Source organism: Carettochelys insculpta, chromosome 15, assembly GCF_033958435.1.
Source record: "Carettochelys insculpta isolate YL-2023 chromosome 15, ASM3395843v1, whole genome shotgun sequence".
Classification (NCBI taxonomy): domain Eukaryota; kingdom Metazoa; phylum Chordata; order Testudines; family Carettochelyidae; genus Carettochelys; species Carettochelys insculpta.
In genome coordinates this window covers 3,679,565-3,694,480 of record NC_134151.1, presented here as the reverse complement: position 1 = coordinate 3,694,480, position 14,916 = coordinate 3,679,565, and the positions used below count along the sequence as shown (strand labels likewise).

The following is a 14,916-nucleotide window of genomic DNA, read 5'->3' as shown; positions in this document are numbered from 1 at the left end:
GCAACAGGCGTGGGGAGTCAAAGAGGAGCCTGGGGCGCTGAACAGCCTGACCCATAGTCCCAGGCACTGGGTGGCCCCAGCCTTGGTGCAGGACTTAGGGAACCAGTGGCTAGTCAGGAAGAGTCTCTCAGGTTGAGTAGCCCCTCTAGGCCTTTGGGAACATGCTGGTGGGGGAAGGAGAGAAATAGGGGGGAGCCTGGCTGAGGGGAGCACTGGTAAAAGCCTGCAGGATGGGCTGGGTGAGGGGTGGTCAGGATGGTAAGGGAGGCCACACAGACTGGGATGCCAGTGTTGTGGCAGGTGCAGGATGGGGCTGGTAGAGACTGACAAGCTAGAGAAGTCAGCATCATAGCTAGTCAGCCAGGTTGTGTGATCACTGACACGGTGAGCAGGAGAAGCCTGTCAGGAGAAGAGTCAACCCTCAGAATGTTAGGCCTAAACCCCCTTTATACCTGTCAGTAAATTCAGGGTGGCTACACTTTCCTTACACCCCTATAAAGCAAAAGGATCATCAGACACTGAAGCTGCCAGACAGGCTCAGGATAGAACTGAACAGAGAATAAAAAGCTCATCTGCCTAGGCTGTAAGTGCTTTGGGGCAAGCGCCATCCTGGCAGCATCTGGCTTTGCACAGCAATTAGCCCACTGGGATTCTGGTCTGTGACCACGGCTCAGAGGCACTACAGCAATACAAATAATTACTGCCAATACCTAAGGTCATGTGAAAGGTGCTCCTCTCCTTGCTGTGGAATCAGTGAGTTTATTTCAGGTCACAGTTACGGTCACTGTTATAGGAAAGCACCTTCACGGTGGTGGAGCTTACATTTCACGTAAACAGGCAATTTGGGCGTAGTAAATGGTGGGAGACTTACTAAAACGTCTTAGGCAAGGCCCCTCCCTGTGATTTCTTCTTACAGCGGGTAGGGCTCTGGTGCTAATCTACTCTGACACCTAGTCAAACGGATACAGGACAGGTGAGGAACCATTACAAAAGATGAGGTCAGCTGCAGCAGCTTTAGCTAGCCAAGCCAATGGCAATTCTCCAGTTACTGCTTACACAGAATCAGCCCTAGCACTGACTGGGACAATGGTTTGTGTTACTTAGGTCAGACCTGAAGATTAATCTGAAGAAGTGGGTCTGTCCCACAAAAGCTCATCACCTAATAAATTATTCTGTTAGTCGTTAAAGTGCATGATGACTGATTTGTTTTGTTAGAATACAGACTAACACAGCTACCTCTGCTGTTATTAGCTTAGATCAGATGATCATACTGGTCCTTCTGGCTTTGGAATAGTGTGGGTTTCTGCTAAGTACTACTACAAGGGTTTTGGCTGGTGCTGCATCTCATGAACTGCTGTGAGGCAGAGACACAAACTCACTGAGCACTTATTTCAGCTCTCTGCTACCCAGACCTGGTTTGAGCTTTGGCCTTAGCCCTCTTTTTTGGACCTGACTGACACAGCCTAACCACAAAAATCGATGGCATGGTAGCTCACAGTGATAACTTCTGACACATTAGCATCAGATACAGCCTTGTTAAATCTTACAACCCCAAAGAGTGCTTTAGAGCACAAAGTAATAATTGTGATCAGTTTTCCAAAATGAACAGCACGACTCCATTAAGTTTAATTTAAAAAAACCCCAACCTTTATCTTCTGGTTAAAAGTACACAAGTCAAAACAAACTAAGGTCTTAACTCAGCTGCTTATTCAGACCCACTGATCAATACAGAACTGATTTTTCAAGAATTCTTAACTGTCGTAAGGACTGAACAGCTTATTTTCTAATCATTTGGTGTAACAATACAGAGAGGAAATATACACAAATATACAACATATATAAATTAGAACTGTACAATCAAGGTTTGATGGACTGATAACACTATTACAGTATGACCAATGTGGATTGACTTCAGGAAAATGGAATATACGTTCAGAAAATAAATACTTTAGCATCTCCTGCTGAAATGAGTTAAATAAGAATACTGAGGTTGCACTTTTCATTAAATAAAAGTTTAAAAACAACAAAATAAATACTGCATATTTTGGTATGTCATGCATGCTTAGGTAAGAAATAATTTATAAAAATACCAGCAGGAAATGCAAATCTATACACTGTCAGCTATATTCACCCTCAAAGTGAGCACTGCTTTCGTTTGATAGATATTCAAGAAAATACATAGTTAATCCAGACTATAAAACATTAATGCAATTTGCAACAAAGTGCACAACTACCTCATATATCAATCACCTGTTTATTGTAGGCTGCTCCTACCAAAATCCAGTGAATTAGAGAAGACCCCACAATAGAGCCATGTTTCCAAAGCGTAGGGCCAAATTCTCCTTTTGGATACCAGTATGCAACTGCCACTGGCTTAAATGACATTTGTGCCAATACATCTCAGGATAAAGTTTGTAACTGGTGTTGTCTGGGCGAGGGCCGGGGTGGGGGGGGGGGTGGTTGGCAAAAGGAAGAGAGAAAAGGAATTACAAGTGGATCATAGAAGAACAGCATACCAGCTTGGTCTGAAATGGTAATCTAGTTTCCTCACAGACAGCCTTCAAAAACTATGTTGCCTTCCCTGCTTGGAGTAAAATGCAGACTTTTCTAAAGGGCAAGGCTGCCCTCCCTTCCCCCAAGCTGCTTAAGAAGCCAAGTGTTCCAGCCTCACAAGACACTGATGAGCCCCTGCCTCAAGGTTATGGCTGCCAGTGGGATGATAATTCATGTTTCATTACAAGTCTTTGGGGAAATCATTGCACATCGTCAATTTCACATGATTAAGGCCCAAACCCCACAACCATGTCTCTGTTCACATTCAATATCTTCTCATTGCAGGATGTACATACATTAGAAAGTCAAATCTTGCATTTCTAAAAATATAGTCCTATTCACAAATCTACCAGAATTTTCAAAGAAACATCTCAGGGGAGGAGGGACTTGAAAAGCTTCAAGCATCCTCTTAAAACTAGTAAATACCCTTACACAGCTCATATTTATATTATGGCAGGAAATATTAGAAGCCTAAATCAAAATGAACACATCCTATTTGCTGCTCAGAAAAAATATATTGGAGACCAGACTAATTAAAGAAAGCAATTCATTTTACTTGTTAATTACTTTGAGAAATATTTGACTAGATACTGTCTATTGTATCTATTTCCTAGTAAAAACAGAAGTAGTGAAACATTAGCACAAGCCGCTCGACAGAATTGCGGGCCTGGTTCAGCTGCTCATTAAAAATGTCCTGGCTAAGCTGCATGTGTCCCGTGTATGACTTCATCAGCCAGGCCTGCAGGGGGTAGGCCACATCTGTCACAATGCAGGGTGGCATTGTGGTGTCCCCAACGGGGGATGAAGATCCCCTCGGCCATGTGTCAGCCCAGCCCCGAGTTCCGGAACACCCTGGCATTGTGGGCGCAGCCGGACCAGCCCATGCTGATGTCCTGGAAATGACCGTTGGCGTTGACGAGCGCCTACAGGGCCACCGAGTGGTAGCCCTTGAGGTTTGTGTAGGCCCTGTCATTGTGCTCCAGGGCCCAGATGGTGACGTGCATGTCATCCAGGGCCCCAAAGCAGTTTGGGAAGCCCAACCCATCGACCCCTCAGATAACGTCATCCAGGTCCCACACACGATCAGCTGCTGCAGGAGGACCATGTTGATGGCCCAGACAACCTGCAGGGTGTGGGGTGGGGGGACGTGCTCGTGAGTGGGGGGTGGGGTGCAGTGTGCCTGCTCATCCCCATCCCTATCCCTGGCCCTGCCCCTGGCCCCTTCAGGGCAGGCCTCCGTGGGGCCCCTGTCCCTGCCCCTATCCTGTCCCCAGTGGGGGCTGTCCCCCCAGTCCCTGATGGCGCCCCTTGCTGGAGTGGCCCCTGGCCCTTGCATGCAGAGGGAGTGTGACACAGGCATGGCTTACCTCCTAGAGCACAGCCCCTACAGTGGTCCTGTCCACCCCAAATTGTCTTTACTAACAACCTAAAAAACTAGCAATGAAGTAGTCTCTGAGAAGAATTAATCTCTGATATCACTGGCCATGATTCTGAATAGAGAATACGCTGCTGTTTTTTTAAACATCTCTTTACTTTTCAATGTTTTCCACTTCACCACTGTTTTCTTCAGTGTCAGAGAAGTCTCCTAAAATTATGGTCCTTATGTTGTACATCACGTCCTGCCTCTATAAAACACTTCGAGATCTTTGGATGAAAAGTACAGTATAAAGTAAATGCAAAATATTATATGGGTACTCAAATTACGTACAATAGGCTAGCACGGCTTACTCTCTGTTACTATATGTTGTACAGTTTATCAGATCATAGCATTCCTTTTTCCTACCACATTTTGAAAGTACTGGGAGTGGAAATTAGAAATAACTGGAGAATACTAAACTTGGTGTAAACTCTGACCTGCTAGTCACATAAAATCTATTGTGGCTACACTGAAAACTTTTTTTTTTTTTTTTTTATAAACTCTAGTACAGCAGTCAGATTAGGAAATGGCAGAACTGAGATTACCTGCGGTATGTTAATTTGGCACCCCTGTAAAGCCTGCACTATGACGCAATCTTTAATTGTATGACGACAGACTGTTTTTCACCAGCAGAATTCCCTTACTCATTCAGAACACAGAATGGATGCTCGTCATCAATAACCGTGGGCTCAGCGCCCGTTGGTGTCTGATGCCTCTCTCACTAAGAATGGATGCTGCTTGCTGAATAAACAGTGATTCAATTTTTTTTAATCCTCACTGAGCAATCTCTGACTTCCATTCTTATTTATGCTGTACACCATCCAACCCCTGCATCAAATACAGAATTAATTTCCCTGTGGGTTTTCTATAGAAAATATGGCTATAGTATTGAGTGCTTCACAGCCATTAATTAATGCACCTACACACATTGAGAGAAAAGGGGGTATTACTCCCAATTCACATATTGGGAGTGGAGACACAGATTCCCGTCATAAGTGTCCAAGGTGCCTATAGTCTGATTTTTCAGAGAACTTCGCATTTTATAGCACTTTGTATGTTCAAAACATGGACGTCGGCCATAGTTCTGAGCCGTCAGCACTTCTGCAAATCAGTCCCCAGGTGCTTCAAATCAGGTACCCAGAAGATGACAAACTAGTGGCCAACCATGAAAAAAGGTTTGGTTTATGCGACTTTCCCAGCACCACACAAACTCTATGGCAGAGGCACAGCCAGAATCCAGCTTTCCAGGGGCGGCATTCAGTCGCCTTAACTATCAGTCCATCTTTTCTCTTACTGTAATCCCGTTTCATTACCTACACACCTTCCAATGTCTACAATAAACACTCCTACAGGCTGTCCTCTGTGCAACCCTGATTCATTTTTCCTCAGCACTGTCCATCCTCTACACTAAGACAGACAGGGGTCACCTGTTAAAAACAGTATGTGACCATGTAAATATAGATTGCATCATAATGCATACACATGCAGGCTACAAGAGTTGCAGGAGCAATCTTAATTCTGCCACTTCTCAATTTAGAGCCCATGACTTTAAAATCCTAACGGTATTCTAAGGTAGCGTTTTGTATCTTCTAGATTAAAAAATGAGCTATGCCTAGTGGCACTACTTAGGAGTTTTAACAGTTGGTGGAGTATTGGACTTGTTCTTAATGGAGAGGTGTCATCACACTACAGAAGAGAGGCTACTGCAACTAGATCTGGACTGAACCCACTAACAGGGCAGCATGCAGAAGCCTGCATTACTGCTACCTGCAACGTACCTAGTGTGTTGCTAATTGAGAGAGAATTTCATCCTCCAGAACAGTCTATTCAACAAAGGTTGCGGACATCTGAAGAAAAGAAGTAGGATGAGCGCCTACCCCTTCTGCTGCTAAATCAGATCAAAGACTAAATACAACAGTCCAGAACCGGGCATGCAGTGAGTGGGACTCTGCCGCTTACGGGAGTATGCAGAAGTGGCAGCCCTTCCTGCAGTTGCATGCAGGCTGGTCTTTGTACTGTTAGAGCAGCTCAGAGGATTCTCTGATTTACACCAGCCTGAAATAATTACAGGGGGGCCAAAATGCAACTGACAATTGACATGTTGCAGAAGCATTTGGACCATGCCCTCTTTTCCTGCTACACTGGCAGCAAGTTGTGTAGTATATGATCCTCTGCATCAGAACTAGTCCACTGGTGGACCAGTCTTACAGTTCCTAAGCCAGTTATACTCAGTTATAATGGTAATGCAGCACACAGTAGCTGCCCTGCACTAGCGCAACACACCCAGTACCTTGTAGTACCATTTTGTTCTCTGCTGCTTACTAATACATCTCATTCTCTGCCTTCCATTAAATGTCAGATTTTTACAAAGGGGGATTATAAAACACGAGTAATAAATCAGTATTACAAAGGAACAATCTCTAGAGCGAAACATGCAGGACAAATCAACATCAAAGCAAGAATGTATTAAATTAGAACGATGCCAAAAACTGCATGCAGAATCTCCCGTCAGAGCAAGAACTAAAAGGAGGCTTGGAAATAAAATCAAACTAGACAGTAAGATAAAAATTTGCCACTGAACAAAATACATGAGAAAAATGTATCTGGGTGCACAGTCTTTCTCCAGGGACTTGGCAGACATAAGAGTCCCTCTAAGAACTCCTTCCTACTGTAAATCTAACACTCAAATTACCCTATTATAATGACACCCTCAAAGTTTGAGCTGGATCTCTTAGGTGTGGGAAAACCTCTCCTGGTCACTGCAAGAGGGATGGGACACATTTTGCTTAATGAAGTCTCATGGCATCCTTCAAATTCCACTAAAGAGTATCTGTAATTTTCATAACAAATGTTATAACTGAAAGTTTTTCCACATGAGAAGGATGAATGGGTCACTTCAAATGAGATATTGTGACAACAGCAGAGACTCCAGGACTTCCCATATGTACAGTAATGCATGCTAGGAATGGAGATGTACAACTGCAGGAATGAACATGATTAAATAATCCCACTGACTTCAATGAGGCCCAAATACATGATTAGTACTTAACTGAATCAGGACCTTGATGAGTAGCTGACCTAAGTAGCGGAAAGCAGAATGGAGCAGGGAGCATGCCGGCTCATTCTTTTTCTACAGGCCATTTTGGATAGAAGGACATCAATTTCAGATGTGTACAGAAATGCCAGCATATAACTGAAAAGTAGTCTCCTGAATGCCTGAGTGTGGTCTACATCCAAATAAAATACAGAGCATACAGGATACTATGTATACTTTCTTGGGAAGCAAGGAAAACTGCCCATCTCTAACAAAGACTGGTACCAAACTAAGTTATATTTTTGGGAGTTAATTTATATTGAATATCACTGGTCCTTGGAACCAAACTGACTATTACAGCAAATACTGGCTCTATGGCGCATGGGTGCCCCATTCTGTGCGCATTACAAAGTTACCGATTATTAAAACTAGCTGTATTAGGCTATTTTTCCTTTTTTAAAATAAATATAAAATAAGTTAAAATAGCAATAAATAACCCAGAATTTGTGTGGCCTGGTCAGCCCCCCTTGTGCAGTCCAATGAGATTGGAGAGCTTTTCACAGTGCTCAAGTTTCAGTGACTCTGCTTTCTGTTTTAATCGCTCATCTCTGTACAATCTGGCCAAATTCGACAAGTCAGATTCTGAAAGAAGAAAAGATAACATTAGAAAAAAGCTAGGGAGCCTGATGCAATCATTTGTAACACTTCATTTTCCTCAGCACAGTTTTCATAAGGTGAACAAAATACTAGAACATTTGTTAGCAGTTATCTTTAGACACATTAGTGGCCCACAATGGGCTAGGCACTTAGGAAAGTAAAAACAAAACTTCCACCATTATTTAAAATTTTAACAATATGAAATTAACTGTATCCTGCAGTGTTTGCAATGCAAGCATTGTAGCCTTGTGCGAGTGCACAGGAACCAGAAAGTGAAACTGAGTAGACAGCAAAAATGAAATTGACCGTTTTCACTGTCCACAGAGGAAAAATACAAAATGTAAGCAAACAGGATAGTGCAGTGGTTCCCAACAGGGGGCGAAACCCCACTGGTGGCCACAGAGGAACACTGGGAGGACAGGTGTGCAACAGTGAATTGAAAAAGCAACTCTACTGCTAAAAATCATTTGCGGTTACCGACAAGTTATCTTTAGGCTTTCTGCTTAGCTAGGACGTCTCACTAGTGTAGCTTTCTCCTTAAAAAAATTACACTTGAAAACAGAGTTAAATGTACACACAGAGAACGGGAAACGTGAATTTTTGAACAGTCAGAAACGTTTCCTTATGTACAATCTACCTGATGACATTTAACCTGGTTTGAAGAATTTCACACAGCTGTCAGCTCAAACATTCAAACGGCTGATGCAGGATGGGACAAGTGATGCAGTGTCTATTCTGTCCCACTGAAATCTATGGGCATTTTGAATAAGTAATGACTATAGGCCTTTGTTCTTCGTATTTACCGAATGACTACAGATTGACAAACATCAAGGGTTTTTGAGTTGTGACCCCATTTATTCACGCCATAGCTAAAATACCATCCTCTGAGTACACCACACACCTGAGAGAGACACAAAGTAAACTCCAGTAAGTAAAACAAACGCCCTAAAACCATTAAGTATTCATTTAACAACGTGCATAGCCCGAATGAGGCTAAACATCTGAACAAAAAGGAATTAATGGACCAAAGTTACAAAACAGCTGATTAAAGGCCTCCAGATCACTTTTCACTATGACTGTGTTTTGCTTTCAACACAGTTTATTTTTACAATCTTGGCTCTACTAAAGTTAGGAGAGTCTCAGCTGTACTCATTACTGGCTCACTGGATCAGATGATGATCATTCTTAAACAGTTTTTAATTACTGTGGTATTCTCAGGCAACTGCTCCTCTCAAACACTGTAAATATATTTGCAGATATGTTTTTAACATAGACCATGGCTGATTGTGAGAGCATATGTTTTTGCTCTATAATTAACGGAATGGCAAAACTGTAATGTTTTCCTCTCCTAGACACATCATCCCTCTCAAATTAACCCTGTATATGGATGTTAGAACGGATGGAAAATTCAATTTTAAACTGCCAGACCCTCAAGTGCTGTAGATGCACATTGAAATTAATGGATCTCCCCTCTCTACAATAGCTGAGGATCAGCAATGGAAAAAGTACCCCAAAAGTTGCTTGTCTGGGGGGCATGGGTGAGGCGGAATGTACTTAATTACAAATCTCTGGTGTTCCTCTGGAAAACTACTTGAGTAAAAGTGCACATGGCACATCTTTACTGTACTCAAGTATCCAGAAGTGAAAGCAGCTGCACTTTTATTTAGGGAACTTTCTGAGTCCTTTTTCCACCTCTGCCAAGGATATGGCTCCTATCGTAACCGTATGTTACCGAAGAGCAGCTTATAGAATGACTTGATGATGCTCTATGAGTACTTATACAGTAATCCCTCAAAGTGCGTGATTTTGAGTGTTATTTAAATTCACATTAACATGAGTTAAGCGCAATTCAGAATCCCATTCCCCACTGACCCCAGTTCAACACACCCTCCCATGGCCTTGGCTCAACCCGCCCCCATGTGGCTCTGGCTCAACTCCCTGCAGGGCCGCATGAGCCTGGCTCAACACCATCCCCTGCCCTCCCCAGCAGCCCTAACCCACCCCAAGCTTAACACCTTCCCCCCTCCCGCAGCCCCAACCCATCGCCAGACTTAATCCTCCCCAACTGCCACCCTCAACCCCAGGACTTACCTTTCAAAAGGCGCTCCAGGTGCTCCTGCTGCTTCCCTGGCTGCACGATGTGCATTCTGCCAGGGAAAAAGCCGCCACCCTCCTGATTTATGGGAAATTCGAGTTACACAAGGGTGCATGGAAATGCAACCCTCGCCTAACTCGACGGATGACTGTACAGGGAAAAGAAATATTATAAGTGGCTCCTCAGTCTAGCAAGCCAAATTAGAACAAGATCCAATGGCAGAGAGATGAAGAGGAAAGATTCAGACTAGAGATCAGGCGCACGTTTTTAACAGAGAGTACTTAACCACTGGATCAATTTAACCAGGGCTGTAGTGGATTCCCCATCCCTGGCAATGATACAAATCATAAGGTTTGTAAAAGAGAGCTGTAGCTGAACCACAGCATATTGGGCTTGAAGCAGGAATTAAGGGAAGTGCTGTGCCTTGCATCATGCAGAAGGTCAGACCAGACCAGACAATTACACTGGTTCCCTCTGGCCTTAACATCTATTAGCCATTATTACACCACAACAGTTGCTCATAATACATATAGCTCTGCTGGAATCTGAAGCCCTTTTTACAGATAGCACACTCCAAGCCATCGGGCATATCCCTTCTCCCCAGAGGTATGCCACATACTACATGCTGGCTGCCTTGCTTGGAACCCTTTTCCAAAGCTTAACCAGCCTTACAATAAAAGTTCTTCCTAAGATCTAACCTAAATCTCCACTGTTGCTGATTAAGCCCATTACTTCTTGTTTTCCATGTCCACCGAAGATAGGACAACAGATTACACTCCTCTTTATAACATCCATTGACCACTCGCAGGCGTTATCAGGCAAACACGCACATTGGCTTTTCATCTCAAGACTAACCATACCAAGTGGTTTTAACCTTTCCTCCTACGTGAGGTTATTTCTAAACCTTTTATCACCTTTGCGGCTCTCCTCTGGACTCACTCCAATTTATCCATATTTTTCCTAAAGTCCAGAATAGGGCACAGTAATGCAGCAGACAACTCAAAAGCACTGTGCGGGACAGTTACTTCTCACATTGTACATATGTCATTTCTGTCAATACATCCCAGAATATAATAATAATGCAAATAATAATGCATCATTTTGTTGATTCACATTCATTCCACTGTAAGCCCTAGATCCTTCTCATCCATACACCCATCTAGCTAGATAATCCCCATTTTGTAGCAGTGTGTCTGATTTTTCCTTCATGTCTTTATTAAACTTCATCTTGTTGATCTCAGACTAATGCTCTAATTTGTCAAGGTTGTTTTGAATTCTACTCCTGGCCTCCAAAGTGCTTGCAACCCTTTCCAGCCTGACGTTCCTTGGCTCACAAGAGCTTTGTACAACTACATGAAGGATATCAACTACTTGCTTAATATAACTAACCCGAAAGCCAGCCAAAGAACAGATCTGAAACTACCTGGCACTATAAATTCTTCTTGGTTTAAAAACTTGTCCCAGGATGTTGGCTGATGAAGAAAGCACATCGTGTAAGATGTGTAGATCTTAAGGGAATGAGAAATGACAATGCCAGGATCATCTGCCTTGGACAAGCAGACAAACCTAAACATTTCTCCCACACTATGCTGTGAAACTAAAATTACCATTTCCTATCCAGAGACAGGCAGACAGGATGGACACAGCTAAGGACTCAAGATACACTTAACTGAGGCAAAGGACTGATGGGTGTATGGAGACTGACATGCTCCCCTATCCACCAAGCACAAGACTAGGGCAGACTGGGGAAGCTTGCACTACCGTAGCCTCTGGCGTACCTCACCCTGTGCACAGTGATTTCAGTTTTCAGCACAGAGCTCTCCACCTGGCATATTTTAACAGCATTACACCAATTTACCAAAACTGTGAGTGTGAAAGGAAAACACCCCCAAACCTGTGTTTAAGTAAAAGAACTTGCAAAACCCCCCACTTTACACAAGACCATCAAGCAGATGCCAGAAAAGAAAGCATCAGGACCACATGGCATTCCACCAGGGTGGCACCTCAAATGGCTCTGCTGCATTACCTGTTAGCAAGAGTTGGTGCCGGTCAAGATGCCAACCTAGTCTAGCACTGTGAAATTAAAGGTGATAGGGCAACTTGCGATAATGACCCTGGCACTTCCCTATTCTCTGCTGATGGGAAAATTCTTAACCAGGTCATACTAAAAATATGATGCCAAATCGCTTTAGGCTCCCCAGTGTTCTTTTCCCCTCCTTTTCTGGCTATGCTTATGGATGCATTTCATGCCACTGACAGGAGTATTTATTCAGTTCCATGCAGACAGGAAGTTCCTCAACTTGCAATGCTCCTGTGTGCGTACAAAAGTGGAAGATTTACTTTTAAAGACCCTTTATTCACAGGTGACTGTGCATGGATTGCTTCCTCAGTTGATAGCATTCAATTGACATTTGATCACTTTGCTTGTGCAATCATTTGGATTTCACGATCAGCCTAAAGAAAACAGACACATGGTACAATCTGCGCTGGGGCGTGTCTATTCCATTCCTAAGATCAATAATGCCACTTGCAAGTCCACGGAGATGTTTTGCTGCCTTCTCATACCTCGCAGAATGCCAAATTTTATACTGAAATTACCCACTGCACAGCCAAGGCTAGCTCTGCATTTGCAATACTTTCACACCACCTACAGAACAGTAAAGATGGCAAGTCTGTCAGGCAGTCATGCCTGCAGCATCGCTATGTGGTTGAGAGACATGGCAACATAGTGCCGCCGTATTTGGACACTTTTTCAGTTCTACACAAGCTATCTTTGGTCTGTTTGCAGAATCGAGTGGTGGGACACGATTCCCGACACTGAAATCTTCAGTTGTTGTTGGATGCCAGGCGTCCAAAGCAGGCTCATAAAAACTCAGCTGTCTTAATCTGGGCATCTCATTCCTATGGCTGTCTTCAAAATACTTTATGGTTAGCTAAAGCAAGATGTGTTCTCATGGTGGCCAGTATACATGACATGAAGACACAATGAAGTTAAAGTTGAAAGCGTATCAGGTTGACCCACACAACTGTGAAGGAAGAGCCCACAAAAGAGCAATTTGGCAGCAGACTTGTCATGTCACCGTTAAACACTTTGAAGTGAGGCCTATTAACACCTTACACGAAAAAACAAGAACATGGATAATCTTGTGTCGCATACATAATCATGGTTGTGGTTTTTGCACTGTTCTGCCTCACGTACACATGCTCAACTATAGTGTTTGCTGAACCTTTGCATGTAGACACTGACAGACTCCGTCATCATTGTATTCAAGAGCACAGACAGACATATTGTACCTACAGGCTGGCACTGTGTCCACAGGTACCCAAAAATTACGAGTTTGGCCTCTCAAAAGGACAAGATTATCCTAAAAATAATGAGACTTGAAGAACAAAAACTTACAGGCACCTTTGGTTCTTGTAATTTGATTTCTGGATTTTGGGCCTTCGAGATTTTCTCTGCAGGAACAATAGCTACTTTTTTTTTTTTTTTTTTTAAAAGAAAGCTAAGTGTCTCACATAAGACACGTGAATCCAGGAACCAAGTCTGAGTTTTCTTAAACCACCAGATATCATGAAACTTGTGATGAGATTACCAGAGTTTGCCTTTTGGTTGATACAGCAAATATTGTTTGGACAAGGCATGCATGTTTGCACTATATTTAATTTCTGGACAAACAGTAGATAAATTAAAAAAAAAAGTTTGTTAAAACATGCTGAGATATATCGGGATGCTACCAACATAAGAAAAATTCTTCTGTGAAAGTGGTTTATCTACCATTACTAAAACACTTAAGATGAAAAATATGTTTCCTTTTTTCAGTTTATTATGCAGTTTATTTGGTCATTTCAAGGACGAAAACTTAAAACTTGGTCCCCTTGTTTGTGCACATTTTGTTAAAATCTAAGAGAGATAAGGACCACCTCTTCATGCACTATACAGTATCAATGCTCAGCAAATATTATATGGTATTACAGTTGATATACATGTACCCACTGACCAAGTTAAGGTTGATATGAACAATAACTTTGAATTTCCTAACTTTTGTGCATTTCAGTCACAACATTTTATTAATTGTTGCTTTTTGCACTGCATTTTCTTAAAGTGAATTACTGACTGGTTAAAAAAAATAACCTCAGTCTCAAATAAAGATGGCACATTCAGATAAGCACATACGTTCCCTGTCTCTGTCTCTTTAAATATGGTACAAAGTACAGTGAACTCTCATATCTGACAGCCTCAGGATTGGGAGGTTGCCAGATATTCAAGTATTCTCAATAACAGAGAGGTAGACCTAGCAGTGCATAGCGCTAAAGAAAAACAAGATTAGATATTAAGAAAAACAAAAATGAATGCTGAATACTTTATTTACTACCAACAGTAAAAGTGTACAAAGGAAAGCTACATTGTACTTGCTCTGTTTGTATTTACTTTCCCTATACAGTAAACCCCTGACTTACGCAGCAGTTGTGCTCTTGCGCAACCCCATGGAAGTCAAATTTCCCCTAAATTGAGGAGCCAGGAAACTGACTAGCATAGCAGTGCTGGTCAGTTTCACTGACTCTGTCAGTGGCAGGCAGCCAAGAACCCTGCTCTGGGCTGCTCCTGGCTCACAGGAGAGCGGAAACTGACCAGCACTACTGTAATAGTCAGTTTCCCCACTCCTGCCAGGGGCAGCAGCCCAGAGCCTGACTTTTGGCCAGTGCCCCTGACAGTAGCGCTGGTCAGTTTCCCTGCTCCTTTCAGTGGCGAGGACATGGCACCTGGCTCTGTGGCCTGCCCAGAGTAGGAGCCAGGAAACTGACCAGTGCTGCTGTGCTGGTCAGTTTCCCAGCTCCCCTAAGTGGACAGCAGTCTGGAGCCAGGCGCCAGCTCCCTGCCACTTAGCGTCTTGTTAACCTGAGATATGCACAACTCCAGTGTGTGTATCTTGGGGTTCTCCTATACTGTACTTATGCTTAAAATGTCAGTTATTTGAGAGTTCTGGATGATTGAATGCTGGATGTGATAGGTGCCTAACATTGTCAATATCTATCTGAATACGTAAAAGATCAGGTGAATAAGCTTGGCAAATTTCATGTTATCCAAGCACAAAAGATAGCACCTTGCAAAATCTTTCTGCTGGTGAAAAACATTTCACGTGCATCTCTTATAATCAAAGT

General features: G+C 42.9%; 1 protein-coding gene across 2 annotated transcripts in view; it reads right to left on the bottom strand.

Annotated features, from left to right (window-relative positions):
* Positions 1-1,624: 1,624 nt before the first annotated feature.
* DNAJC18 (DnaJ heat shock protein family (Hsp40) member C18) overlaps positions 1,625-14,916 on the bottom strand; it is a 36,188-nt gene continuing 22,896 nt past the window's right edge. For both annotated transcript variants that reach the window (XM_075009364.1, XM_075009365.1), the window contains exon 8: positions 1,625-7,646. In XM_075009364.1, the coding sequence (XP_074865465.1) occupies positions 7,522-7,646 (125 nt within the window). In that variant the 3' untranslated portion in view covers positions 1,625-7,521. The remainder of the gene's footprint in view (positions 7,647-14,916) is intronic.